The following is a 27,917-nucleotide window of genomic DNA, read 5'->3' on the forward strand; positions in this document are numbered from 1 at the left end:
CAGGCTCGGAGGACCGTATGGGATGCTGGGGATCAAACCCAGGTTCGTCCCAGGTTGGCCGCTCACAAGGCAAATGCCCTACCGCTGTGCTCTCTCTCTCTCTGGCCCCATGGTTGTACTGTTTTTGCACCACGGCTGTGTTTTGCGTAACTGACATCTGAACAAGCAGCACCTGAATGTGGGTTTGGTGATAACCCCCCACGCAGTGAGGAAAATATGAGCACAAAATTCTCAATTTTGTGGCAGGTCCTCAGGAAAAAAAAACAGGAAGTGGAAGGCAAGGCCTGTGCTAGCACCTGGCAACTTCTGATCTTGTTATTGGAAAGTGTGTGACTATTGGGATTGTGAGCTGAATGCAGCCGCAAAAATTGGGCAGGACATTTGCGTGGACGAAGAGCCAAATGGCACACACTTGCCAGAGGAGAGGGCTTTAGGGTTCCCTGAAGGATAAAGGAACAGAAAGCAGGAGAGAGGGGCCGGAGAGATAGCACACTGGTGGGGCATTTTCCTTGCATGCCGCCAACCCAGGGTGGACCCAGTCCGATTCCTGGCATCCCATATGGTCCTCCAAGCCTGCCAGGAGCGATTTCTGAGCACAGAGCCAGGAGGAACCCCTGCACATTGCCAGGTGTGTGTGGCCCAAAAACCAATCAACTAATAAGTAAATAAACTGAAAAAAAAATAAGAGGAGAGGACACATTCCATGGATGCTATGGACAGTGTCACAAGCCCATTGATCATGGAGGAACACTGAGTCAGGTGGTGACCACAGAATGGGAGATCGAGGTGTGTCTGTTGGAACGAAGTCTCTGGACTGACAGGACCGGACCTCCTATCTGAGCTTGATCCTGGGTTTGCCAGGCATGGTCATGATCTCCACCTGCAAACTTGACCTCAAGAGCCCCGTGCTTGTCTGGAATTTGCTGACAAAGGAGCAAAGATGACGCTAGGCTGAGCCAGGAAGGGTCGCCGTTCTTGGCTTCAGAGTGTCAGCTTCAGGATCCGGAGCAGTAGAACAGAGTGCAGGGCATTTGCCTGCCATGCAGCTGACTTTGCACCCCAAATGGTCCCCCTACCACTGCCAGGAGTAAATCCCGAGTTCGAGTTAGGAGTAATTCCCCAGTTTCACTGGGTGTGGCTCCAAACCCCCTAAAACAGAACAAAACAGAGGGTCCGCTTCTCCCTCAAAGAAGAGGCACCCGTCTTGGGGCATGGCTGCTGGATGCCCTCAGGTGATAATGGGAGACTCCAAAACTGGCCATTGTGGAATCTGAGTACATTGGGTAGGGCTTTTGCCTTGCATGTGACTGACCCACGTTTGAGATTCCCGGCAAATGACTCCTGTGTACAGAATAACCCCGGAGCACTGCTGGTGTGACCCTACCCAAAAGAACCCACAAAAACCTGGCCATTAAATTTCCATTGCCACAGCGAAAGAGGTATTTGAGTCAAGAGAACAAGTTCTCATAACACGGGGCTGTTATTGAGAAATGGGTTGGCTTTTTTTTTTTTTTTTTGCTTGAGGTAACATTACACAATCAAACAACATCTGTCTCCATGTCACTCATCCTGGAAATTTTGTCCTTCTCTACAGACTTAACCCTTTCACCGGTTCCCTTCCTCTGTCCCCCTGAAACAGAAATGAGTCTTCCAGAAGAAAAGCTTCATTTTGTCTGATCTTGATTGTTTGTTCTCTCCTGGGAGAAGTCACAGGGAACTTGTCTTGAGAAGAAAACAAGTGCTTGTGGCCAAGGACCAATTGGTACCTGGGGTGCCAGCAAAATGCCCCTTTAATACCTAAGGTGGGGATGGGGCTGGAGCGGTGATGTGGAGCAGTAAGATGTCTGCCTTGCAAGTGCTAGCCTAGGAAGGACCACGGTTGGGTCCTCCAGCATCCCATGTGGTCCCCCAAGCAAGGAGCAATTTCTGAACACATAGCCAGGAGTAACCCCTGAGTGTCACTGGGTGTGCCCCCCCAAAAAAAACGAAAAAAAAACCTAAGGTGGGGCCCACTGGGTGTGCCTAGAACCCCAAGAAGTTAAGGAGCAAGATCAGCAGGTGAGGCGTACAATAGAATAAGTGATCCCCACAAGTGGGACTTGACCATGCTGGGGTTGGGCAGAACAAGATGGCCCCAGGAGGCCTATGGGGGCTGTGAAGAGTCCAGGAGAGGGACTGAGCTAGGTGTGGAGACCTATGTTTGAACTGTAGGAAAGGCAGAGGATGGGTGTTCTAGGCTCAGGTCTGAGTAGGGGCCTCCACCCGTCTGACGTGGAAGCCTGAGGGGCAGTGGAGGGGGGGGGTGTCAGCTCGCCCCAAGTGTGCCAGCAGCAGGAGGCTGGAGGTCAAGAGCTGGTCAGAGGGGCCAGTGAGCCGCCCTAATTTCGGCCTCCACTTGTGCCCCGTTTGCAACATGCCCCGACTTCTCAGCTCTGACTTCAAGTCCCTGGTATGTCTGAAATTCGCGCCTCTCCTCGGCCTGCCCTGCCTGGCATGCTGGCAGCAGTTTGGCATTTGGGCGCCTTTTATGTTTTCCTTTTAGGCCGTCGGCACAATTGATCAAGGTTAACGTGACACCGAACTGGCTTTCTCTAGAAAAGCTCTGGGCACAGAACTGGGTTCATGTGGGACGCTCATGAGGCATTCGTGGGGAGCATATTAAGGTCCCAGTCAGAGCCCACTGGGACAGAAGTCATTTCTGGACCAGGCCTGCCAGTCTCCATTCATCTGCTCTGTCTGGAAATTTCTCTGCTTTTTTTGTTTATGTTATGCTTGTTTGTTTTTGTTTTATTTTGTTTTGTTTTGCCACACAGCAGTACTCTTGGCTCTGTGCTCAGGTATTGCCAGGAATTGAACCACAGTGGTCCCATGCAAGGCAAGTGGCCTCACTCTTGTACTATCGCTCCAGTCCTGAAAACATTTGTGTTTCTTTTAGGTTTTTTTATTTTGGTCGGTTTCTTTTGGGGTCACAATCATTAGTGTTCAGAATTCCTGGATCTATCTGTGCTCAGGGATTACTCCTGGAAAGACTTAGGGGATCCTATGTAGTGCTGGGATAGAATCTAGGCTAGGTGCATGTAAGGCAAATGCCTTCCCCATTTTGTTATCTTTCCTGGCCCCTGAAAACTTATTTTATTCAAATTAAATATCAGAGCACACTGGGGCTGGAGAGATAGCACAGCAGTAGGGCATTTGCCTTGTATGCAGCCGATATGGGAGGGACCCGGTTCGATTCCCGGCATCCCATATGGCCCCCCAGCCTGCCAGGCCAGGGGTGATTTCTGGGTGCAGGACCATGAGTAATCCCTGAGCGCCGCTGGGTGTGGCCCAGAAACCAATCCATCAATCAATAAAATTAAAAAATAAATATCAGAGTGTGTGTGCGCGCACACACACACACACACACACACACACACACACACACAAACCTACTGCATCCCTTCGAATTCCTCAGGAGCTGGAAAAGTAAACAAGCATGGAGCTGACTTGAAAATGTGAGAAAAATATTATGTGTTTAGTGTACACTTCTGGAACCCATGGAAGAGACTTCGAAGAACCGAGTGACTCACTTTAGGGCTATAGACACCATCTTTTGTTGTAGGTGTTGGTTGGTTTTGTTTTGGGGCCACACCTGGAGATGTTCAGGGCTTACTCCTGGCTCTGCACTCAGGAATCACTCCTGGTGGTGCTCAGAGTTGCCCGGAATTTCATCCAGGTCAGCCACTTGCAAGGGAAACGTATTATCACTCTGGCCTGGGAGAGTAAGTTTCCAACACTTCCTTTTTTAAAATTAAACAAAAAATGTGTTTGTTTTGGGGCCACACCCGGCATTACTCAGGGGTTACTCCTGGCTCTACAGATCAGAATAAATAAAACATAGTCTTGAATCACAGTGAGATAGACAGTTACAAAGGGTTCATGATCCAGTTTCAGTCATACAAGGTTCCAACCCGGATCTATCCCTTCACCAGTGCACATTTCCATCAATGTCCCTAGTTTCCCTTTTGTGCCTCAACCCCACAGCCTACCACTATGGCAAATATTCCCTGTGTCTGTGTCTGTCTGTCTCTCTCTCTCTCTCTTTCTCCCCCTTCACTCTTTTCCTTTGCGATATTGTTCTTGAAGGGGTATCACATATATCACTTTACTTCCTTTTGGCGTCCAGTTTGTGTCCAGAATCGATAACTTTTATAATTTTGGACAAAACACACTCTCGCCCCTTCTCCCCTCACATCTGTAGTCCATCACGAGTCAGACGCCAGACGGGTTGATCAGCCCGTGAAGTGTAATTACAGGTCCGAGGGGAAACAATAGTTTTCTCTGTTTTCTCTCAATGCTTGAATCTTATAGCCTGGTACACCACTCAAGGCTCTTCCCATCCCCGAGAGCTGGCTTGTTTTCCTGCAGATCTGTGGAGCCTGCCTGCACTAGCACCCCGCAAGAATCACAGACAGCCCTGTAGCCCGCGGAGCCAGGAAGACTTCATCAGACCCCAACCTGCTGCCAGGCTTCCCTGGAAGAAAGACAGCTTCTGCTTAGACAGCCGGAGAACTTCTTTTGTTTGCTTTTCATTTTTGGGCCACACACGATGGTGTCCAGCGCTTATTCTGGCTCTGTGCTCAGGGATCACTCTATCTCCGCTCGGGGGACCATCTGTGGTGCGGGGATCAAGCCAAGATCAGCCACCTGCAAAGCAAATGTCCTAACTGATAGTATCAGTCCAGTCCCAGACAGCAAAATAAATTCTCTATTTTATTTATTTTTACTTAGTATTTTTTTTTGTTTTTTTGGGTCACATCTGGCACGCTCAGGGGTTCCTCCTGGCTCCATACTCAGAAATCGCTCCTGGCAGGCTCAGGGGACCCGATGGGATGCCAGGATTCGAACCACCGTCCTTCTGCATGCAAGGCAAACGCTCTACCTCCATGCTATCTCTCCAGCCCCTTATTTATTTATTTTGAAGAGCCACTTATTATCACTCAGGCTCCCAAGAAAATGTCTATCCCTAATTTCTGGAACAAAGGCTGGACCGTTACCAGGATAGGAGCCCATGAGCAGTCATTGCTCAAGCCATGCTGCATAGTGCTGGATATGGTCAGCAAAGCCTCTGCGCAGTATGGTGTCCCTATCCTTGAGATATTACCAGTTAGGGGAAAAGAGTGAAGAACAGGCCTGGGATGAGGAGAAGGGTTAATGTACATGTGTGACTCCACCCAGATTTACGTGTAACTACCTACCTACAAGACCCGCCCATTCCTGGGAGGGTCTTGGGGAGCGGATACTACCTGTAACTTTACCTGCAAGACCCCACCGATTCCTGGGAGGGGTCTTGGGAAGGTTAGATAAGGCCTTTGACCCAGTGGATTAGGGTCTTTGCCAGCATGGAGAGGTTAGAGGAGGAGACATGGCTGGAAAAGCTAAGACGCAGGGCAAGCTAAGGATAGCATGGGTAAATGGTTGAGATGGACCACACATGTGGTGGATAGGGCATGAATAAAGTTGATGCTTCCTGAAGCCTGCCTGTGAGTGAGATTTCTACCCGCTGCTCTCATGAACCTCCAGACCCGCTGAAGGGGGTTGCAGAGCCACGTGGCCCGGGATGGCAGAGAAAGGTCTCTCCATCCATCCATCTCCACCCAGCTCCATCATAAGGGCTCTAACTCTACACACGTGCACTTGTCCAACCTCAGCTCAAGCCCCAGCGCCGCTTGGCTTCCTGGCATCCCTGAGTGTGAACCTGAAGGGCCTTAGGCGGGCCCGACTGGCCCCAGGCACCAAAAGTTGAGGCACCACAATTGCACCCTGGACAAAGATCTCCGGAATTGGCCCCTGAATTCTGAGCAGGGCTTGGGAGCTCCCAATTTGTGCAGTATTGTGAGTCAGATCAGCTGTTGAATTGACTTTCCTACAGGGCTAACAACAGCTTTATTCACATGCACCCAGGCATTTGATATTTTTTAAAGTTTTTTAAATTATAAAATATTTTTGGAGGGATCAGAGAGGTAGCACAGTGGTAGAGAGTTTGCTTTGCAAGCAGCCAATCCAGGATGAATGGTGGTTCGAATCCCGGCATCCTATATGGTCCCCCAATCCTGCCAGGAGTGATTTATTTATTTATTATTTATTTATTTATTTATTTATTTTTATTGTTTTGGTTTTTGATTTTTAGGTCGCACTTGGCAGTGCTCAGGGGTTACTCCTGACTCTGCACTCAGAAATCTCTCCTGGCTGGCTCAGAGGACCATGTGGGATGCTGGGATTCGAACCACCATTTGTCCTGAATCAACTGCGTGCAAGGCAAACGCTCTACTGCTATGCTATCTCTCCAGCCCCCAGGAGTGATTTCTGAGCACAGAGCCAGGAGTAAGCCTGAGCACTGCCAGGTGTGACCCAAAAAACAAAATAATAAATGAATAAACAAAATAAAATATTTTTGGATGCCAGAGCAATGAGAAAAAACAATCAACCCACGTTCAATCCCAGAATTAATTCCTGAGAACAGAGCCCAGAGTAAACTGTAAGCATCACCAGGTGTGACCTAAAAACAAAAGTAATCGTTTTTTTATTTTTTGCTTTTTGAGCCATACCTAGTCTACCCTGGCAGTGCTTGGTCAGTGCTTGGGAGATCAGATGGACTGCCAGGGATCAAATTCAGGTCTGTCACATACAAGTTAAGAGCCCTGCCTACTTACCAATCTTATACATATATAAAACAAATATTATATATAAATATTTATATATAAATATACAAAAAATTTTTTTGGTTTTTGGGCCACACCCAGTGACTGTCAGGATTTACTCCTGGCTCTGCGCTCAGAAATCGCTCCTGGCTTGGGGGACCAGATGGGACGCTGGGGGATCAAACAGAGGCCTGTCCTGGGTCAGCTGAGTGCAAGGCAAATGTCCTACTGCTGCACTATCACTCAGACCCCAGTCTTTTTTTTTTTTTTTTTTTCATTTTGATTTGTTTGAGGGCCACACCCGCTGGTACTCTTCCAGGCTCAGTGCTTAGTGCTCAGGGCACCATGTGACGCCACTCTCCTGGCTGCAACTCGTGTGTTTAATTGTGACACCACATCTCTGGGCAGTCTTTTATTTACTCTCTCACGACAGCACTGTTTTCCCTCCAGAGTGGAAAGCAGAGTGACCCCAGGGCAAAGCTAACAGAGATTTGGATCAATGCTGCTTCCCAACGGTGTCTGCAGGACCCATTGGAACCTCACCAGCTGACAAGTCACACTGCAGCAGGATCCAGGGGTGCTGTCCTGCTAGTTCTTCCTACAACCTTAGGATGGGGCGGGGGAGGCTCTGTCCGAGGGTATTAATTGTCTTGACTATTCTCTGCAGGGAACGATTTTAATTCAACCTCTAAAACCATCAGACAGGCAGGAAGGAGGCGATAGGGCATTTGCCTTGCACGTAGCCAACACAGGACAGACCCCAGTTCGATTCCTGGCATCCCTTATGGGCCCCCGAGCCTGCCAGGAGTGACTTCCAAGCACAGAGCCAGAAGGAACCCCTGAGTACCACCCGGTGTGACCCAAAAGCAAAACCAAAAATAGGCGGGAAAATCAATTAAGTCATCTTGCCAACTGAGCATATAAAAAAATACACTCTCGGGCCGGGCGGTGGCGCTGGAGGTAAGGTGCCTGCCTTACCTGCGCTAGCCTAGGAGACGGACCGCGGTTCGATCCCCCGGCGTCCCATATGGCCCCCCAAGCCAGGAGCGACTTCTGAGCGCATAGCCAGGAGTAACCCCTGAGCGTTACCGGGTGTGGCCCAAAAACCAAAAAAAAAAAAAAAAATACACTCTCTCCTTCTGGGCCTATTTTTAGGTTAACGTTTCCCAAACATCAATATGAGCTGTGCACGGGAGTTCAGATCGCTTCACGTAGTTGTCAAACAGTGGAGATTTTGTAAACTTCATGGTTGCAGAAATTCATTCAGTACATAAGTATTTATTGAACACTTTTTGGCCTTGGAAATGTTGATGGATATTTGCACACGCACACACGAATACACATGTTTGCAGCGTACATGTGTATGCACAAAAAACACAGACACAGTTAGGGGTACACAGGCACCCTGGCATAACACACATCACGTCACATGCAGACACACACAGCTCGGGGTGCAGGGCCTGCCGGAGTTGCGAGTGTGGAGAGAGCAAGCAAGAATTCCGCTTTGAGGGCCTTCTGATTACACGAAACATTTCCTGGTCAGAGTCCGGGAAACCAGAGCCTGTCATTTATGGTCTGACCTCGACCTGACCGGACAGGCCACATCCTGTTTCCTGTCATTTTATCAATCTAGTCAGCTCGGCCCTAATGGGGCAAGACAACTGCCACAGAGCTGAGGAGGCTGAGTTCCTGGTTTCATGCCTGTGCAATCATTGCACAAGCATGCATGAAATAAATGCCTACTGTGTGCACGTCGGGTGGACACAAAGGTAAGCATGGCTGCTGCATGGTCCCCGCCCTCAGGGAGCACAGGACACAATGGGTGGCCCTCACATAGTGACCAGGCCAAGGTCAAGCTAAATGACCAAGAGAATAACATCAATAAAAACGGGTAGGGGCCGGAGAGATAGCACAGCGGTAGGACGTTTGCCTGGCACGCAGCCAATCCAGGACAGACAATGGTTCAAATCCCAGCATCCCCTATGGCCTATGGTCCCCTGAGCCTGTCAGGAGCAATTTCTGAGTGCAGAGCCAGGAAGAACCCCTGAGCAGTGCCGGGTGTGACCCCAAAACCAAAAAATAAAAATAAATAAATAAAAACAGGCACCACCATGTGATGGTGGGAGCCGATAGCTGGTCACTAAAGATGGTATTTCTGGAAGGAAGGAATCGAACAAACTTTGATGCTAAGAGGCAGAAAAATGGAGATTTCTGGAAGTTCAAAGCTATGACTTTGAATCCAGAGAGTGTTTTACAACTGGTTCTGGGCCCACTTGAACACACAGGTCAGCTGCAATATCTTGGCCTAAGACCAAGTCTCATGGGATACATTAATTTTTATAGCACTAATTACATTCCTTTATCACATTAATAAATTAAAGTGATTAACTATTGCAGCCGCTGAATGTTTATTGAGTATTACCCAATTCCACGCAGACGAAACTGTTTTCTTCACTAACTGCCTGTGGGGGAAAGTGGCTAAGGGAACTCAATTCACTTCTCTGATATTTTGTTTTGTTTCTTTGGTGTCACGCTAGGACCAAAGGACTTTAACATACCCTAATTTGGAAAGATGGAACAAAAGAAAAATAAATAGACCTTAAAGAAAGAAAGAAAGAAAAAGATGAGAAAATGTTAGTTGTGCATGTTCAAGACATAAAAAGGCAACAGTTCTGAGATCAGGAAAAAAAAACTGAGTTTCTCTTTGTAATTTGTAATTTTGTGATTACAAATTTGTAATTTGTAATTTTCCAAATCTGTGGGAACTAACTCCGTCCTCGATTCTCAGTCCTCACCAGGGTTCTTTTATTCTTTTTAAATGTTTCTTTCTTTAAAGAGCATGTATCACAGAGTTGATTGTAATACATTTGTTTCCATATAAGTGAGAGAAATGTTTTTTAAAAGAATAGAAATTTGGGGCCAGAGTGATAGCACAAAAGTAGGATGTTACCTTGCACATAGCTGACCCTGGACGACCAGGTTCCATTTCCAGCATTCCATAGGGTCGGTCTCCTGAGCCTGCCAAGACCCTTTTTTGTTTGTTTGTTTGTTTGTTTGTTTGTTTGTTTTTGGGCCACACCCAGTGGTGCTCAGGGGTTACTCCTGGCTGTCTGCTCAGAAATAGCTCCTGGCAGGCACGGGGGACCCTATGGGACACCGGGATTCGAACCAACCACCTTTGGTCCTGGATCGGCTGCTTGCAAGGCAAACACCGCTATGCTATCTCTCCGGGCCACAAAGACCCATTGATTATTTTTTTGTGGGGGGGTCACACCCGACAGCGCTCAGGGGTTCCTCCTGGCTCTATGCTCAGAAATCGCTCCTGGCAGGCTGGGGGGACCCTATCGGATGCCGGGATTCAAACCAATGACCTTCTTCTGCATGAAAGGCAAATGCCTTACCTCCATGCTATCTCTCCAGCCCCTTATTTGGGTTTCTTTTGTTTTTGTTTTTTGGATTTTTGGGCCACACCCAAAAATTTCACGCTCAGGAGTTACTCCTGGCTATGTGCTCAGAAATTGCTCCTGACTTGGGGGAACCATGTGGGACACCGAGGATCGAACTGAGGTGCATTCTGGGTCAACCACTTGCAAGGCAAATGCCTTACTGCTGTGCTATCACTATTGCTCTGGCCCTACCAAGAGCAATTTCTGAGGGCAGAGCCAGGAGTAAACTCTGAGCACCGCTGGGTGTGGCCAAAATAAATAGATAGATAGATAGATAGATAGATAGATAGATAGATAGATAGATAGATAGATAGATAAATAAATAAATAAATAAATAAATAAATAAATAAATAAATAAAATACAGTGACAAGCAAATTTGTGAAAATTATTGTATCTCCAGTGAGGTCATTAAGTCGTTGTCAGAAGGTTTAATAAGCCCTTGTTGCTAATAACCATTCTGTTATTTCATTTCTTTCTGTACAAGTAACTTCAGTTCCACCTTGGCATCTAAATGAAGTCAGTCTTCACTTGTCCTGATGTTCATGACACTCTCCTTTTTAATTTTTTCCAGGGGTTGGAGGGATTTTCCAGTGGGTAGGGCACTTTCCTTGCGTGTGGCTGAACCAGATTCAATCCCTGGAGTCCCATATGGTCTCTGAGGACTTGCCCCTGGCTCTGCACTCAGGAATCACTCCAGGCAGGCTCAGGAGATCATAGAGGATGCCAGGAATAGAACCTGGCTCAGCTGGGTACAAGGCAAGGGCAACCTGCTGAAATGTCTGTTACTCCAGCCCCACATCAGATAATCTTTGAAGAAACCTTTCATCCTGAGATGGATCACACATTTAATCTGCACTTTCCATTTGCTGCGGCATGGGACATTCTTTTCTTTATACAATATTTTCAGACACCAGGCCATGGGACAGGACAGGACAGGACAGGACAGCTGGAATCCATCTCAGAAACTCTTGGGGCTGCAGCCACTTTCGATAAATGTCAGGAGGTGTTGTCTTTCCTCAGGCTAGGATTTTCCCTTCCCACTCTGATGTCTTCAGTCCCATCTTCTCGAGGGGCCCCTGACAAGATGCTGTCCGGGTGTGGCTGAGGGGGGCAAGAAAGCCTCCACCTCTGTGGGCTGGGCCTGGCACCCCCTGGCCTTGTGCGCTGAGGGTGGAGCCAAAAAGACTTTGCAGTCCAAACCCAGGCCTATAAATAAGCCTCAGGGTAGGACTGTTTGTGTCTTCTAGTCCCAAGATAAACCTCCTGGAAGGGGTTGGGAAGATCGTTAACTCATTATTTCTCACACGCTTGATGCACACAGAACCAAGATCAAGGAGGAAGGGAGAGAGAGAGAGACAGAAAGGCTGAGACAGAGAGACAGAGAGAGTTGCTGGGGATCCTGTTAGGTTTCCTACCACTGAACTATTCCCTTAATACCCTTAAATACCTTTCCTGGGGCTGGAGAGATAGCATGGAGGTAGGGCATTTGCCTTGCATGCAGAAGGACGGTGGTTTGAATCCTGGCCAGGAGCGATTGCTGAGCATAGACCCAGGAGTAACCCCTGAGTGCGGCCAGGTGTGACCCAAAAACCAAAAAAAATACCCCTTTCTTTATTTTCTTTCCTTTGGCTGTCATTGCAACATCTTGGGGCCACACACATAATTTTGGAGCTCATAGGAGTCACACATGTATGCTGGAGATCACACAGTTGTAGTATCTACATATTGTGCTCTCAACGGAGTAGTGCCTGGCTCTGCCACACTGAGCCGGAATCCCGCCCCCAAGACTAAGGATTAAGAGGAAAGGAGAGGATGAATTTTGACACCTGCAAGCAAATCTGACCTATTCTGTACAGTGTACTTTGTGTTTTCATTATTGTTGCTCTGGTACCATCAGATTTTATTATTTATATATTTGTATCTTTACGGTTATATATTTTTTTTATTCATCAATATATTTTATAACACCAGCATTTTTTGTGTGGGGGGTCACACCTGGAGGCACTCAGGGATTACTCCTGGCTCTGTGCTCAAAAATTACTCCTGGCTGGCTCAAGGGACCATATGGGATGCTGAGATTTGAACCACTGTCAGTCTTGGATTGGCTGCATGCAAGGCAAATGCCCTACCACTGTGCTATCTCTCTGGCCCCTAACACCAGCATGTTAAAATAACAAAAATATTTAAAAAATGTTTTTTTGGGGCCGGCGGGTGGCGCTAGAGGTAAGGTGTCTGCCTTGCAAGCGCTAGCCAAGAAAGGACCGAGGTTCCATCCCCCGGCGTCCCATATGGTCCCCCCCAAGCTAGGGGCACTTTCTAAGCGCTTAGCCAGGAGTAACCCCTGAGCATCAAACGGGTGTGGCCCAAAAAACCAACAAATAAAAAAATATTTTTTGTTTTGTTTTGTTTTTGGTCCATGTCCGATGGTGCTCAGGGAATACTCTTTGCTCTGTGCTCAGAAATCGCTCCTGGCAGGCATGGGGACCACATGGGATGCCGGGATTCGAACCACCATTGGTCGTGGGTCAGCTGCTTCAAGGCAAACTCCCTACTGTTGTGCTATCTCTCTGGCCCCTACCAAATTCAATTTTTTTTTTGTTTTTTTTTTTTGGGCCACACCCAGCATTGCTCAGGGGTTACTCCTGGCTGTCTGCTCAGAAATAGCTCCTGGCAGGCACGGGGGACCATATGGGACACCGGGATTCGAACCAACCACCTTTGGTCCTGGATCGGCTGCTTGCAAGGCAAACGCCGCTGTGCTATCTCTCCGGGCCCCAAATTCAATTTTTTTTTTGGGCCACACCCGGTAACGCTCAGGGGTTACTCCTGGCTATGAGCTCAGAAGTTGCTCCTGGCTTGGGGGACCATATGGGACACCGGGGATCGAACCGAGGTCCGTTCAAGGCTAGCGCAGGTAAGGCAGGCACCTTACCTCTTGCGCCACCGCCCGGCCCCCCAAATTCAATTTTTTAAAACAAATTTTTACATTGGTGTAGCCGGGGAGATAGCATGGGCGTTTGCCTTCTATGCAGAAGGACGGTAGTTTGAATCCCGGCATCCCATTTGGTCCCCCATGCCTGACAGAGACTATTTCTGAGCATAGAATCAGGAGTAACCCCTAAGCGCTGCCGGGTGTGACCCAAAAACAAACAAAAAAAATTTACATTGGTGGTGGAATTGATGTTGGAACGTTGCCTGCTTAAAACTCAACTATGGGGGCTGGAGAGATAGCATGGAGGTAAAGCGTTTGCCTTTCATGCAAGAGGTCATCGGTTCGAATCCCAGCACCCCATATGGTCCCCTGTGCCTGCCAGGAGCAATTTCTGAGCATGGAGCCAGGAGTAACCCCTGAGCACTGCCGGGTGTGACCCAAAAACCACAAAAAAAAAAAAAAAAAAAAAAAAAAAAACTCAACTATGAGTAACTTTGTAAAGCACAATGATTCAATAAAACTTGTTTTTTGGTTTTTGGGCCACACCTGGAAGTGTTCAGGGGTTACTCCTGGCTCTGAGCTCAGGGTTCATTCCTGGCAGGCTTAGGGGATCATGAGGGATGCCTGGGATCAAACCCAGGCTGCGTGCAAGGCAAATGCTCTACTCATTGTACTATTTGGCCAATACATTTTTGCAGGGTGACATAGCCAGTGACGCTCAGGGAGTATGGGACCATATGGGATGCCAGAAATCAAACCTGAGGCAGCCACATGCATGACAGATACCCTAGCCACTATGCTACCATTCTGGCCCCACCCTAATAAAACTTTCAGGGGCCGGAGGGATAGCACAGCGGCATTTGCCTGGCAAGCAGCTGACCCAGGACCTAAAGTGGTTGGTTTGAATCCCGGCATCCCATATGGTCCCCCGTGCCTGCCAGGAGTTATTTCTGAGCAGATAGCCAGGAGTAGCCCCTGAGCACTGCTGGGTGTGGCCCCCAGAAAACCAAAAACCAAAAAAAAAAAAACTTCCAGAGGGGCCACAGTTGACAGTGCTCAGGAGCTGCTCCTGACTCTCATTCATGAATCATTTCTGGTGGGATCCAGGGAATCACTGAGGAGCCAGAGCTCTGAACTGAGTGGGTCTTGCACAAGATAAGTGCCTAACCCGCAGTACTATTGCTACAGCTAAAACTAAAAAGAAAAAAATTTTCAGGTTTTTTTTTTTTTTTTTTTTTTGTGGTTTTTGGGTCACACCCGGCAGTGCTCAGGGGTTATTTCTGGCTCCAGGCTCAGAAATTGCTCCTGGCAGGCACAGAGGACCATATGGGGCGCCGGGATTCGAACCGATGACCTCCTGCATGAAAGGCAAACGCCTTACCTCCATGCTATCTCTCCGGCCCCCTAAAAAGAAAAAAATTTTATAGCTTCTCTTAACAACCAAAAATGAAAAAGCAAAACAAAACCAAAAATGGAAGCTCTAACAACATAGTTCTGCCTCCCCTAAATAGCAGGGGCTCTTCGGGGATCCCAGCCACTTGCTTGGGGCCTCTAGCTTTGGACATCGAAGAAAGTCCAGAAATCAAACCTGGGGCTGTTTGCTCTGTGATCCTCTGCCATTAGAATCCAAATATTTCCTTAAACACACAAACACATACACAAAACATAGAGCATCATAAATGTTCCTTGTTTGGAAGGAATTCATTGAGGAAAATAAAAGGTGGATCTAGGGCCCGGAGAGATAGCACAGCGGCATTTGCCTTGCAAGCAGCCGATCCAGGACCAAAGGTGGTTGGTTCGCATCCCCGTGTCCCATATGGTCCCCCGTGCCTGTCAGGAGCTATTTCTGAGCAGACAGCCAGGAGTAGCCCCTGAGCACTGCCGGGTGTGACCCAAAAACAAAAACAAAACAAACAAACAAAAAAAGGGGATCTAAACTTCAGTAAGGATACAGCTCTTGGAGAAGAGTGCTGGAGGAAGGAGTTTACATATGACACCCCTGAGCATTGAACTGGAGCACCCCAAAACAAAAGGGGGCTAGATATGGCTCAGAAACCAGCTCAGGGCCAGAGCAATCACACAGTGGGTAGGCCGTTTATTTGCCTTGCAAGCGGCTGACCTGGCTTCAAGCCCTGGCACCCCCTATGGTCTCTTGAGACTGCCAGTTGTGATTTCTAAATGCAGAGCCAGGAGTGACCCCTGAGGGCCACCAGGTGGCCCCAAAATAAAAATAAGTAAAAGTAAAAGAAAGAATCAGAAAAAAATAAATAAAAACCAGCTCAGTGGTTGGTAGATGGCTACATTAGAATTTCCTCCTAAGCGGGCCCGGAGAGATAGCACAGCGGCGTTTGCCTTGCAAGCAGCCGATCCAGGACCAAAGGTGGTTGGTTCGAATCCCGGTGTCCCATAGGGTTCCCCGTGCCTGCCAGGAGCTATTTCTGAGCAGACAGCCAGGAGTAACCCCTGAGCACTGCCGGGTGTGGCTCAAAAAACAAAAAACAAAACAACAACAAAAAAATTTCCTCCTAAGCAATCCACCCGCCCCATTGTGGGGAATCACAGTCACTGAAAGTACAACATGGGGGAGGGGAGAGAAAGAAATTATAAAATTATAAACTTAGGGTCAGAGAGCTCGACAGGCTGAGAACATGTTCTGCCTGTGGGAACCCTGGTTTTGAGCTCTGGGTTTGATCCCTGGTATCACATGATCTGAGTACCACTAGGAGCCGTCTCTAAGCCGCTTACTGGGAATAACTGAAAATAAATACAAATAACAACGGGGACTCAATCTCTCTCTGGCACTTCATATGGTCCCCTGAGCAGGAGTGATCCCTAAGCACAGAGCCAAAAGGCATACCTGAGCACCACTGTCGTGGCCCAAACACAAATCAGAAAAAAGAAAATCAAAAGCATTTTATGTGTTCACATCTATCATCTCTTAGAGATAAGATTTGCTTTTTTTTTTTTTTTTTTTTTTTTTTTGGTTTTTGGTTTTTGGATCACACCTGCAATGCTCAGGGGTTCCTCATGGCTCTATGCTCAGACATCGCTCCTGGCAGGCTCGGGGGACCATATGGGATGCCGGGATTCTGCATGTAAGGCAAACGCCTTACCTCCATGCTATCTCTCCGGCCCACATTTGCTTCTTTTTAACCCAACACTTACCCCCCCCCAAGACACTGAGGCTCCAAGCAGAACCACACCTGGATCTTGGAGACCTGCAGATCTTTGTGCCTCCTCAGTATTAGGTGCCAACTGTGCTCAAGAAGTGGACACAGCGGTAGGGCGTTTGCCTTGCTCACAGCTGATCCAGGAAGGACGGTAGTTCGAACCCAGGCATCCCACATGAATGGTCCCCCATGCCTGCCAGGAGTGATTTCTGAGCGTAGAGCCAGGAATAACCCCTGAGCTGCGCCGGGTGTGACCCAAAACCCCAAACAAACAAACAACTAAATATAAATGAAGTGGAGAAACGGTACAGCAGGTAGGCACTTGTGTTGCACGTAGAGCATCTGAGGTTCGATCCCTGGCACCCTTGAGCCCTTCCCAGCTAGTAATCCCTGAGCCCACAGCCCAGAATAAACTGGAGGGCCAAAGAACAAGAAAACAAAGAAAGCTGGAGCCCCAGCACAGCGGGAGGGCGTTTGCCATGCCTTGGCCTGGTGTGGGCCCGATCCCCAGCATCCCAGAGGGACCCAGAAGCCTGCCAGGGGGAACCCCTGAGTGTTGCCGGGTGTGGCCCACAAACACACAAACAAAATTTTAATTAAGTAATCATTGAGAGCTCTTCCAAAAAATGCTCAGCGCACAAGGGGGGGGGGCCTATAAACTGGTGTCAGGGCCCTGCAGAGCCACACCCACAGCTGGGGCCATCTGAGGTTCCCACGTTGCTCTTTTGCCTTGCAGATCCGTGCTCTGCTCTGGCCCGAGTGTGATTTTGATTGGGATGTAAAATTTAAATAAAATGTAAATTAACTTTAAAATTAAAAATTAAATTAAATTTAAAATGTAGCTTTAGACAACTGCCCCCCTCAGCTGTGCCAACCCATGGGCCACCCTGGGTGCGCTTTTACGCGTGAAGAAACACCCCCAGAGTGGCAGCACCCCCGGAGCCAGAGCCACGCGATCCTCTGCCGTGGGGTGCGCGTGTCAGTGGGGTGTGTTGGTTCACCGGGAGGGCTGCGCGGAGGAGGTGATGGGGGGAAGCTAAGTGGATCTGGGTGCTTCCAACCCGAAGCGCCCCAAGGTGGAAAGCGCAGGAGAACAGGGGGTTCGGGGCACCTCCAGCCAGCCCGGGCAGCGGGTAGGGAGGAGGCGGGCCAGAGCAGGGCCGGGGCGGGGGCCTGGGCGGGCCCGAGGCGGGGTCCGGAGGCGTCAGCGGTGGCCGGAGCAGGGCTGGCTCGGGGGCCCGAAGTGGCCGCCGCGGAGCCAGCTGCCTCGGGAGCGCCCCTGGGTGCAGAAGGGCCGCAGGGGCCGCGTGGAGCAGGTACAGGGCACCCCTGGGGCTGGCAAGGGCACCCTCCTTCTGGGCCTGCTCCCAGGTTTCAGAGCCTGGGCTGGACCCCCTGCCTGGGGTGGGTGGGTGAGTGGGTGGGATTTTGGGGAGGGGGCTCCAAGGCGCACCCCAAGTCCAGAAGGTTCCAGATTGCTCTGGGAGCCCTATAGAGAGCTGGACACATTGCCAGCTCTTGCACCCAAGGGGGCGCCCCAGGGTGCTCTGCAGGGCAGCTGTGCCTTTGCTCCTGCAGGGCTGCAAGTGGGGGGGGGCCCTTGTCCTCTTGTCCAGCCACCTGTGGCACCCACTTGCTGGGTGGGACAGGTCTTGGGTGGGTGGGAAGACTTTTTAGGGTGCTGAGCTCTGCCGGGCCTAGCCTGGCCCCAAGGAGGTGCTTTGGAGGTGAAGGGGTCACCCACTCTCGCAGCGCTGCAGGTGAGAGGTGCCTTGGAGGTTTTAGGGGTTAGCACCGAGCTTTGCAGTGCTGCTGCAGGTGAGGCTGCTCAGTGTGGCCCCCAGGGGCCACTCGCCAACTCGCTGTCTGTCCTTGGAATTAAGACTCAGAAACCTGGGCCGGAGAGATTGCATGGAGGTAAGGCGTTTGCCTTTCATGCAGGAGGTCATCGGTTCGAATCCCAGCGTCCCATATGGTCCCCCGTGCCTGCCAGGAGCCATTTCTGAGCCTGGAGCCAGGAATAACCCCTGAGCACTGCCGAGTGTGACCCAAAAATTACAGAAAAAAAAAAGACTCAGAAACCCTTGCACCCCAAATAAGGGTCAGGAAGGTGCTTGGAGGGCCCTGTGTCTGTGTTTGCATGTCCACACAGCAGGGCAGAGCAGGATCCAGGCCTGGCGGGTCCCCAGGAACTCACATCACCCCCACTCCCCACCCCTCACCTCTCCAGGGAGAAGGGCCGGAGCCAAAGGCAGCTCACGGGCTCACGAGGGGGAATTATGTGTGCTGGGTGGACCCGACCCACCCATGGCAGGCTGGCTGGGTTGGGCCGGGTGAAGGACAAAAGTGGGGGGCCAGCTGCGACCTTCACGCCCTTGGTGTCCCCTGCCCCTTCCATTCTCCCCACAGGCTATCCTGGCAGGGCTGGAGATTTTGAGGGGATCTTTCAGCTGTTTGTCTGGAACCCCGGCCTGGGCCAAGATGCCAAATTCTGTCCACAGGCCATTCTGGGTCAGCAACCTGCAATGCTCTGGCATTGCAGCCCTAAAGCTCAGGCCCATCTTGGGACCCCCCACGCTCAGCCTGGTGTCCCAGGAGAAAGGGAACTTGGATGTGTCCCCCTAAAACAAACACCCAAACAAACACCCCTGCCCTCCCCTCCAGTTGTCTGCTGCAGAGCTGGCCACCCCAGTCCTTGGATGCCTTTCCGGGTGCTTTTCCCATCCAACAGCAACATTTTCCTGGGAAGCCGAGTTAAGAGCTGGGGTGGGGTAGGGGCAGAACGGGGGTGCCCAGTGGCGGGAAAGGGGGTGCGGGCCAGAGGGGCTGTGGAGACAGGCCAGGGGGAGGAATGTTCTATCTAGGCTCAGTGACGGGGCACCTGAGGATGAAAGTTGCCCCGGCTGTCCTTGACTGGAGCCCTGGGGCGGATGGAGCAGAGGGCAGAAAAGTCGGGGTGTCTGTGGGAAGGGGGAGCCTGGGGGTCCTCTGGGAGCTTCTGGGAGGGCCTGGTCACCATCACCCCAGGAGGCCCAGGAGAGTAGGGGCGACGGGAGATGGTCCCGAAGGGAGGGCCCAGCCTCGAGTGGGGTGTGAGCCCCCAAACTGAGCCTGTGTCCCGCAGGGCCCCTGCCTGAGCCTCATGCCGGCCTGAGCGCCTCCTGGCAGGCCGCCTGCACCTTCAGGGAGGAGTGATGGAGGAGAGGAGGGCTGGCAGGTGAGAAGCCCGGTGCCCCTGGAGGGAGGGGGAGCCCGGGGGGCCCCTGGCACGCAGGGGAGCCCATGCCATGCCATGCCGCCCGACCCGCTGCTGGCTTGCAGGCCGCCCTGGACGCTGCTGCTGCTCCTGAGCCTCCTCCCCGGGCCCTGCCTGCAGCAGGAGGTGAGACCGGCCTCCCCGCCACCCCGCGCCTGCGATTGCTCCCCGCGCAGTGCTCCCCGGCAGGCCCTGCACTGAGTCGCCCCGTGTCGCAGGTGCCGCCCGGCCCGGGACCGCTGCCGGCCCCCGACGAGGCCCCCGCGGGCGTGTGGGGCCCCTGGGCGGGCTGGGCCCCGTGCTCCCGGGCCTGCGGGGTCGGGGTGCAGCGCCGCGCCCGCGCCTGCCGCCTCCCCGCGCCCGCCCTGCCGCCCCGGCCCCCGAGGCACCCCGGCGCGCCGCAGCCCGCGCCCCAGGCCGGCCGGAGCCCCCGCCCCGACGACGGGCCGCTGCGGAGCACTGCGGGAGGAGCGCCGAGGCCCGGCAGCGGGAGCGAGCCGGCGGCCCGCAGGAGCCCAGGGCCCCGCAGGTGAGGGCGGGGCTTCGGGAGGGGCGTGTTCATAAGGGGGCGTGGTTTAGGAGGGCGGGACCTGCAAAGGGGGTGTGGTTTGGGTGGGCGGGGCCCTACAGAGGGGTGTGGCGGGTCCAATAGGAGGGCAGGGCTCGTGCGCATGTTTATGCAAAGCGTGTCACTTGATAGGGCAGGGGGTCCGAGGAGGGCGGGACTTCCGGAGGGCGTGGCTTCGCTGTTTAATAGAGGCGTGGCTTAAAGGGGTGGGGCTACGAGAAGGCGTGGCTTAAAGGCTGTGGCTTCGGGTGGTCGGCTTGCAAGGGGAGGAGCTTGTGAGGGGCGAGGCTAGGAGGCTTGTGAGGGAGGGGCTATTCATAGAGGAGGGGAGGGGCGTGTCTCTGAGTAAGTCGCGACTCTGGGAGGGCGGGGCTACGTGGGCGGGGCTACGAGGAGGGCGTGGCCTGAGAAGGCGGGATTTTGAGGAGAGGTGGGGCTGGGGCGTGTTTCTGAGGGGAGAATGGAGTGTGGGAGGGGCGGGGCCGGGTAGCGATGGAGGGCGGGGCTATTCAAACAATGGGCGTGGCTTGAGGAGAGGCGAGGCTTGAGGGCTGCTTTCTGAGTGGGGAATGGAGTGGGAGGGGCGGGCCTCTGAAGAAGTGCGTGATCAAGTGTGGGCGGGGCTCCGAGGAGGAGGCGTGGCTTGGGAGAGCAGGGGGCATTCAGAGCGGAGGGGCGGGACTACGAGTGGGCGGGGCTCTATAGGAAGTGATCCTCTTGCCTAGGAGTCAGATCAACAGACATGATTTCATGACTTTAGGATGAAATCAAGCGTTCGATCATTGTTCACATGTCTGCTCACTTACTCGGCGCCAAAACCCTGGGCCTGTTCGATCTATTTGTTTTTTGTTGCTGTGGTTTTGCTTTTGTTTTGGGGGTCCCACCCGGCAGTGCTCAGGGGTTCCTCCTGTGGCAGGCTCAGGGGACCTTATGGGGTGCCGGGATTTGAACCAGTGACGTTCTGCATGAAAGGCAAATTACCTCCATGCTATCTCTCCGGCCCCCGCTTGGTCTATGTGTGAACCAAAGCTGCATGTGACAGCTGAAATCAGGATTTTTTCCCCCCACGGCACACCAGACAATATCTCAAGGCCCAGTGGTTGGAAAACACTGATCTGGAAAACTCTGGGACGGCTTCCGAGGGCCGGAGACGCTTGCTGGTGCTAGGCCCGGGTAGGCCTCACTCGCTGGGTAAGCCGGGCGAGAGTGAGGATCCACCCTCTCCTCTGTCCCAATTCCTTCCCAGATCCCGACCTCGAGACCCCATCAAGCCCGGGATGTTCGGCTACGGGAGAGTGCCCTTCGCTTTGCCACTGCATCGGAACCGCAGGCACCCCAAGAAGCCTGGACCCAGCCCCGGGCTCCTCCACCCCTCAGGGAGCCCATCTGTGACTCTGGGAGCCGAGCCACCGCCTGCCAACCGAACCCCTTCTTCTGGCCAGCCGCCTCCTACAGAAGAATCTGCTCACACCTCGTCTCCTCCAGAAGCGTCCCCGAGCCCCAGAGCTGCTCAGGCTGAAGTGCCCTCCAGAACCTGGCCTGCCCCCCAAGTCCAGGCCTCTGGCACGCAGCCCCACTGGCACGCTACATCCTCCCTAGGACCAAATAGTTCCCTTCAGGTTTTCCCTCAGCCAGTGAGGCCGAGTGTTCATCAGCCTTGGGCCCGTTCCGGGGGGACAGACAGACAGCCCGATCGTTTTCTTTCTGCTCCCCGGAACCAAGGCCAACGTAGCCCAGAGCCCCAGAGGTCTAGGGGTCACCGCCAAAGGTCCCCCATGCGATCCCTCCCACACCCGGGGGCCTGGCTGCCTCTGCTGAGTGACAACCCACACACCAGCTCGAGTTGGAGCCTCTTTGCTCCCAGCACCCCTCTTCCGAAATGTTCTGGGGAGCCTGAGCAGCTGAGAGCTTGCTTCCAAGAGGTGAGCTGCAGCTCTGCGTTTGGGGTGCTCAGCCCTCCTGTCTGTGTGTTGACCCCAATCTGAGCCCTTTACCCTCTGAAGGTGTCTGAGAGCCTCACCTCCTGTTAGTGGAGCGCTTGCAAAGATCATGCCTCACCCTGGCCCCCCAAACCAGCCCTGACCCACACCCCCATTTTCCTCCCCAGCTCTGACACCTCTGTATCCCCCACCTCAGCCCTGCCCCCCTGATCAGCCGGACCCCCGGGCCCTGCAGTGCGCAGCCTTTGACTCCCAGGAGTTCATGGGCCAGTTTTACCAGTGGGAGCCCTTTACCGAAGGTGAGGTGTCTGCACCCCACAGCCAGGGCCTAAGGGGGCGAAGGGGAGGAGACCCTGGCATACATCCAGCCCTGCTCTGAGGGGTCCCCGGCACCTCTCTCCTCATTGCATGCCCTTCAACCCTTCCTTTCTTTCACCTTTGCTCTCAGTTCAGAGTTCTCAACGCTGCGAGCTCAACTGCCGGCCTCGGGGCTTCCGCTTCTACGTCCGTCACACGGAAAAGGTCCAGGATGGAACCCTGTGTCAGCCGGGGTCCCTCGACATCTGTGTGGCAGGACACTGTCTGGTGAGGAAGAACGGAACACGCAGACACGGACACACTGGCACTTTCTCTTGCTAAGACACATTCACACGCTCATGTTCACACGTGTTCCCACACGTTCTCACACATACAATGCACTTACACGCTGCGTCACACACTCATGAGCAAACACATTGGTGAACGGTCTCCCTGCCATGCTGGCCAAAGCTGAGATAAGAGAGAGGGGCCAGAGCAATAGCACAGTGATGTGGCGTTTGCCTCGCATGCGGCTGACCCAGGACAGACAGGTTCAATCCCCGGCATCCCATATGGTCCCCAAGCCAGGAGCAATTTCTGAGCGCATAGCCAGGAGTAACCCCTGAGCATTACCAGGTGTAGTCAATAAACAAAAAAAGGGCCGGAGAGATAGCATGGAGGTAAGGCGTTTGCCTTTCATGCAGGTGGACAGTGGTTTGAATCCCGGCATCCCATATGGTTCCCCAAGCCTGCCAGGGACAATTTCTGAGCATAGAGCCAGAAGGAACCCCTGAGCGCTGCCGGGTGTGACACCCCCACCAAAAAACCCCCCCAAAAAACAGAGAAAAAGTGCCAGAAGGACCCCCATCCCCCAGTCAAACAGGCCTGTGACAGGAGCCTGAGGGGGTCAGGACGGGTCAATTTGAGGACCAGGATGGGTGTGAGGTGTTGCTGGGCTTCTAGCCTCACGCAGTTTTCCTGTAGAGTCCCGGCTGTGATGGGATCCTGGGCTCAGGCCGGCATCCGGATGGCTGTGGTGTCTGTGGGGGTGACGATTCTACCTGCCGACTTGTCTCGGGGAATCTGACTGACCGGGGGCGCCCCCTTGGCTACCAGAAGATCCTGTTCATACCTGCTGGAGCTTCTCAGCTCCAAATTGCTCAGCACAGGCCCAGTTCCAATTACCTTGGTGAGACCCCAGGTCCCCAAAATCCAAACTCTCAAGCCTACCCACTGGAGCGTTACAGCTCAGCCATCGAGGCGCTGCCCAGGGTCAGTGGGCAGCGCAGGGTGACCATCTGCTGTCCTCCCTCTCCCCTCTGCAGCACTCCGAGGCCCCGGGGGCCGCTCCATCATCAACGGGAACTGGGCTGTGAACCCCCCCGGATCCTACACGGCGGGAGGCACCACCTTCCAGTACCAACGTCCCCCTCGAGAGGAGGGTACTGGTGAGAGCCTGTCCGCTGAGGGACCTCTCACCCAGCCCGTGGATGTCTATGTGAGTGTGGGAAATAGTGCATGGTTCATTGGGGGGAGGCCCTGGGCCTGTCCCCACATTCCCAAATGCGTGTGGCCGGCTCCCTTTCTCTTCAGATGATCTTCCAGGAAGAAAACCTGGGAGTTTCTTACCAATATGTCATCTCATCACCCCCAACCCCTGAGAGCCCCACTCCCAAGCCCTATGTCCCCCGACCCCAACCTGGTAAGGCTATGTCTCCATTCTTGGAAGCCGGGCTGGGAGGGGTCCCCAGCCGTGGGGGACCCTCTGATTCCGTCTTCGCTTTACTGCGCAGAGATCTTGAGGGTAAAGCCCCCAGCTGTGGCAGGCCCCCGGCCCGCCCGCACCCCGGATACTTTGCACCGCCAGGTGCGCATCCCCCAGGTACCAGCACCCCCACACCCCAGGAACTCTGGGGGGGCTCCTGCTGGCTACTGGAAGCTGGTGGGGCACTCTGAGTGCTCGGCATCCTGTGGGAAAGGTGAGTTGTATCCCCAACTAGCCCTGCCTGGGCTCCGTGGGTTAGGGTGGCACTGGGTTCAAGAGACTAGTGCAGGAACCCCTAGATTCAAACTTTTTTTTTTGTGTGTGTGTGTGGTTTTTGGGTCACACCCGGCAGTGCTCAGGGGTTATTCCTGGCTTCAGGCTCAGAAATTGCTCCTGGCAGGCACAGGGGACCAAATGGGGCACCGGGATTTGAACCAATGACCTCCTGCATGAAAGGCAAACGCCTTACCTCCATGCTATCTCTCCGGCCCCCTAGATTCAAACTTTTTAAACAGGGGGCCAGTTCACTGTCCCTCAGACCATTGGAGGGTCTGACTCTAGTAAAAACAAAACTTGGGAACAAATTCTTATGCACACTGCATAGATCTTATTTTGCAATGAAGAAACAAAACAGATACAAATATAATATGTGGCCCGAGGGCCATAGTTTGAGGACCACTGCCCAGGAATGTGGGCGCTGAGCCCACTGCTTCCCCTCACCCCCTTAGGTGTCTGGCGCCCCATCTTCCTCTGTGTGTCTCGGGAGTCGGGAGAAGAGCTGCACGAACACAGCTGTACTGTGGCCACTAGGCCCCCGGTGTCCCTGGAGCCCTGCCACGGCCCCCCGTGCCCCCCATAGTGAGTGTGACCCCAGGGAAGAGGAACTCCCTTGAGCCTCCAGTGCCGAGTGTGGCTCCAAGTGTGAGCCTTGTCCCCTGACTGTCCGTCCGACACTGACGCCCTCTGCCACTGTGTGCCCGGTGCCCCACACAGCTGGGAAGCTGGCGAGTGGACATCGTGCAGCCGCTCCTGTGGGCCTGGCACTCAGCACCGCCAGCTGCTCTGCCGCCAGGAATTCGGGACTGGGGGGTCCTCCGTGCCCCCCGAGCGCTGCGGCCACCTGCCCCGGCCCAACGTCACCCAGGCCTGCCAGCTGCGCCTCTGCGGCCACTGGGAAATCAGATCTCCCTGGAGTAAGGTGAGCAGGGAGGACGGCGTGGGGGAGGCGGTCACGGTTAGTGGGTTTCTGCAGAGAAGAGGTCGTGGGAACTGCACTTTGAGAGAGAAGAGGCTGAAAGGGGGGCCGGTTGCCTGGCACACGGCAGATCCAGGACAGACCTGGTTTGATCCTCAGTGTCCCATGTGGTCCCCAGAGCCTGAACGCAGAGCCAGGAGTAAACCCTGAGCTGGTGTGACCCCAAGACAAAAAAAGAAACTGAAAAGGGGTTGGCTGGCTCTGCTCCTGGGCCTGAGCGGGCAGTGTGTGTGTGTGTGGGGGGGGGGGCAGCGTGGGAAGCGACGGTGCTCACCATCTCTCATCCTGCAGTGCTCAGTGCGCTGTGGACGTGGCCAGCGGAACCGGCAAGTGCGCTGTGTGGGGGACAATGGAGATGAAGTGAGCGAACAGGAGTGTGCTTCGGGCCCCCCGCGGCCCCCCAACAGAGAGCCCTGCGACATGGGGCCCTGTACCACAGCCTGGTTCCACAGTGAATGGAGCACCAAGGTGCCCCCCCACATTGCTCAGAACCTCCCCAACACAATGATAAGCTGCTGCGTTTTTTTTGGGGGGGGGAGTTGGGGGTTCCTTGTGCCACACTCAGCAGTGCTCAGGCTTACTCCTGGCTCTGCTGAAGATCGAACCTGAGTCGGCTGTGCACAAGGCAAGTGTCTTACCTGCGAGGATAGCTCTGGCCCCTGGAAAAGCATTTCCTGAGCAAGCACCTTCGACAGCCCTGGTGCCGATGCCAGGCAGCCGGGCATAATCGAGGAAGATGTTCCTGGCCCAGCAAAGTTTTCCCTTAAAAGATGATCCCTTTGGGGCCGGAGAGATAGCACAGCGGTAGGACGTTTGCCTTGCATGCATGCACACGACCCAGGATGGACGCTGGTTCGAACCCCAGCATCCCATATGGTCTCCCATGCCTGCCAGGAGCAATTTCTGAGCGCAGAGGCAGGAGTGACCCCTGAGCACTGCCGGTGTGACACAAAACCAAAACTATTCCTTTGGGGGTCCCGGGACTCAGCCCTCAGCCCTCCTGAACACCGTCCACTCTGTTTGCCCTCAGTGCTCCGCGGAATGTGGAACTGGGATCCAGCGGCGCTCTGTGGTCTGCCTGGGGAGCGGGGAAGCCGAGGGGACCGGCCCTGCAGAGGCCGGAGCAGGAGGCGCCGTGCACAGCTGCACCCTTGGGAGCCGCCCCACGGACATGCGGGCCTGCAGCTTGGGGCCCTGTGAGCTGACCTGGCGCTGGTTCACGGGGCCCTGGGCAGAGGTGAGCGGATGGGGTGAGCGGGCAGTGGGGCAGAGTGAGCCGGAGGTGCCTCCCATCTCCTCCTGTCTGCCACCCCAGTGCTCCTCGGATTGCGGCTCCGGCACACAACGCAGAGATCTCGTCTGTGTGTCCAAACGGGGGACCGAGTTCAACATCACGACCCCCAGCAGCTGCTCCCATCTGCCCAAGCCCTCTGCCGTGCGGCCGTGCCAGGGCCAGGACTGCCGGGATCGTTGGTTCGTCACCCCCTGGGGTCCGGTGAGTGCCAGGCGCCCTGCCCTGTCCAGGGAGGACCCCCCGGGAAAGAGGTCCTGGAGAAAGGCTCCGTGGCCCAGCATTGCAACTGGGGCCACAGCCCAAGTCTGATGCAGGGGCTGGGGTTCTCCTCCAGTGTTCTCGCTCCTGCCAGGGAGGCACCCAAGCCAGGGAGGTGCAGTGCCTGATGATGTCCAACCAGACCCTCAGTGGCCGCTGTCCTCCGCACCTGCGCCCCCCCAAGAAGCGACAGTGCAACCTCCACCCCTGCGGCCAGCGCCCCGGTAAGAGACTTCCACCTTCCCAGGAGGGAGAGCTGCCTGCCCAGCAGGGCAGCCCACCTCCAATGACCACTGTCACTGGCCTCTGTCCCCAGATGACCAGTGCCAGGACAACTCTCCGCAATGCCCCCTGGTGGTGCAGGCCCGGCTCTGCGTCTACCCGTACTACACGGCTACCTGCTGTCGCTCCTGCGCCCAAGTCCTCGAGAGGCCACCGGTAGAGCCCGCCTGAGGGGCCCAGAGGTCCCCTCTCATGCTTTCCTCACGATGCCACCAGTCACCGCTCCATCGGCCACTCTGCACCCTCTGGCTCTCCTGGGGATATGCCCTAGGAGTGGCTGAGAGTGGCGAGTGACAGAGCCGTCCCGTGTGTGCGTGCCTTTGCAATGTGCCCCCTGAAACCTGTACCTGGGCGTCCGGGCTGGCCTGGGTGTGCGTGAGCTCTCTGGGTGACTTCTCAGATGCCAGATGAAGACGGAATGGGGAGGCAACTTCCCTTTCCCTGCGCTTCTGCCAGGCAGAGAGAAAAGCAGGTTTGCGGCCCCTCAACCAGTCTCAGCTCGGAGCTGTCGCTTCTCAGGTTGAGGCCTGGTGTTTCCTGAACTGCCAGCCCGTCCCTTCCCCTCACGGTCAGCAGCGTTTGGAGTTCAGTGCTGCCTTAGCCCACACAGAGAGATGACTGCCCAGGATCAGGGCCCAGATGAACCAGGGACAGAACAGAGAAACCTTCCAATGGCACACCCCTGTTAAAATGGTTCCTATCCCCCCAAATTTATTTATTTTTTATTAAAGATGACTATGATGGACAAAAGGCTGGCTCTGCCTTGCCTATGC

At 53.7% G+C, this 27,917-nt stretch overlaps 1 protein-coding gene across 1 annotated transcript; it reads left to right on the top strand.

Moving 5' to 3' along the window:
* Positions 1-19,511: 19,511 nt before the first annotated feature.
* On the top strand, positions 19,512-27,894 carry ADAMTSL4 (ADAMTS like 4). The gene is made up of 15 exons (XM_049765991.1): positions 19,512-20,014; positions 21,300-21,975; positions 22,190-22,292; positions 22,442-22,578; positions 23,275-23,479; positions 23,616-23,788; positions 23,884-23,992; positions 24,084-24,269; positions 24,784-24,913; positions 25,049-25,253; positions 25,602-25,778; positions 26,341-26,547; positions 26,626-26,805; positions 26,939-27,086; positions 27,179-27,894. Exons 1-15 carry the CDS (start codon positions 19,512-19,514, stop codon positions 27,313-27,315), a joined length of 3,276 nt encoding a protein of 1,091 aa, XP_049621948.1. The 3' UTR covers positions 27,316-27,894.
* The last annotated feature ends 23 nt before the right edge of the window (positions 27,895-27,917 follow it).

This window comes from Suncus etruscus, chromosome 19 (assembly GCF_024139225.1).
Source record: "Suncus etruscus isolate mSunEtr1 chromosome 19, mSunEtr1.pri.cur, whole genome shotgun sequence".
In the NCBI taxonomy this organism is placed as follows: Eukaryota; Metazoa; Chordata; class Mammalia; order Eulipotyphla; family Soricidae; genus Suncus; species Suncus etruscus.

Excerpts from the sequence above, each read along its gene's own strand:
- ADAMTSL4 (XM_049765991.1), top strand. The coding sequence starts at position 19,512 with ATGCCATGCCATGCCGCCCGACCCGCTGCTGGCTTGCAGGCCGCCCTG. Across the intron at positions 23,993-24,083 it reads TGTCCCCCGACCCCAACCTG|AGATCTTGAGGGTAAAGCCC; the intron begins GTAAGGCTATGT and ends TTTACTGCGCAG. Across the intron at positions 26,806-26,938 it reads TCGTCACCCCCTGGGGTCCG|TGTTCTCGCTCCTGCCAGGG; the intron begins GTGAGTGCCAGG and ends GTTCTCCTCCAG.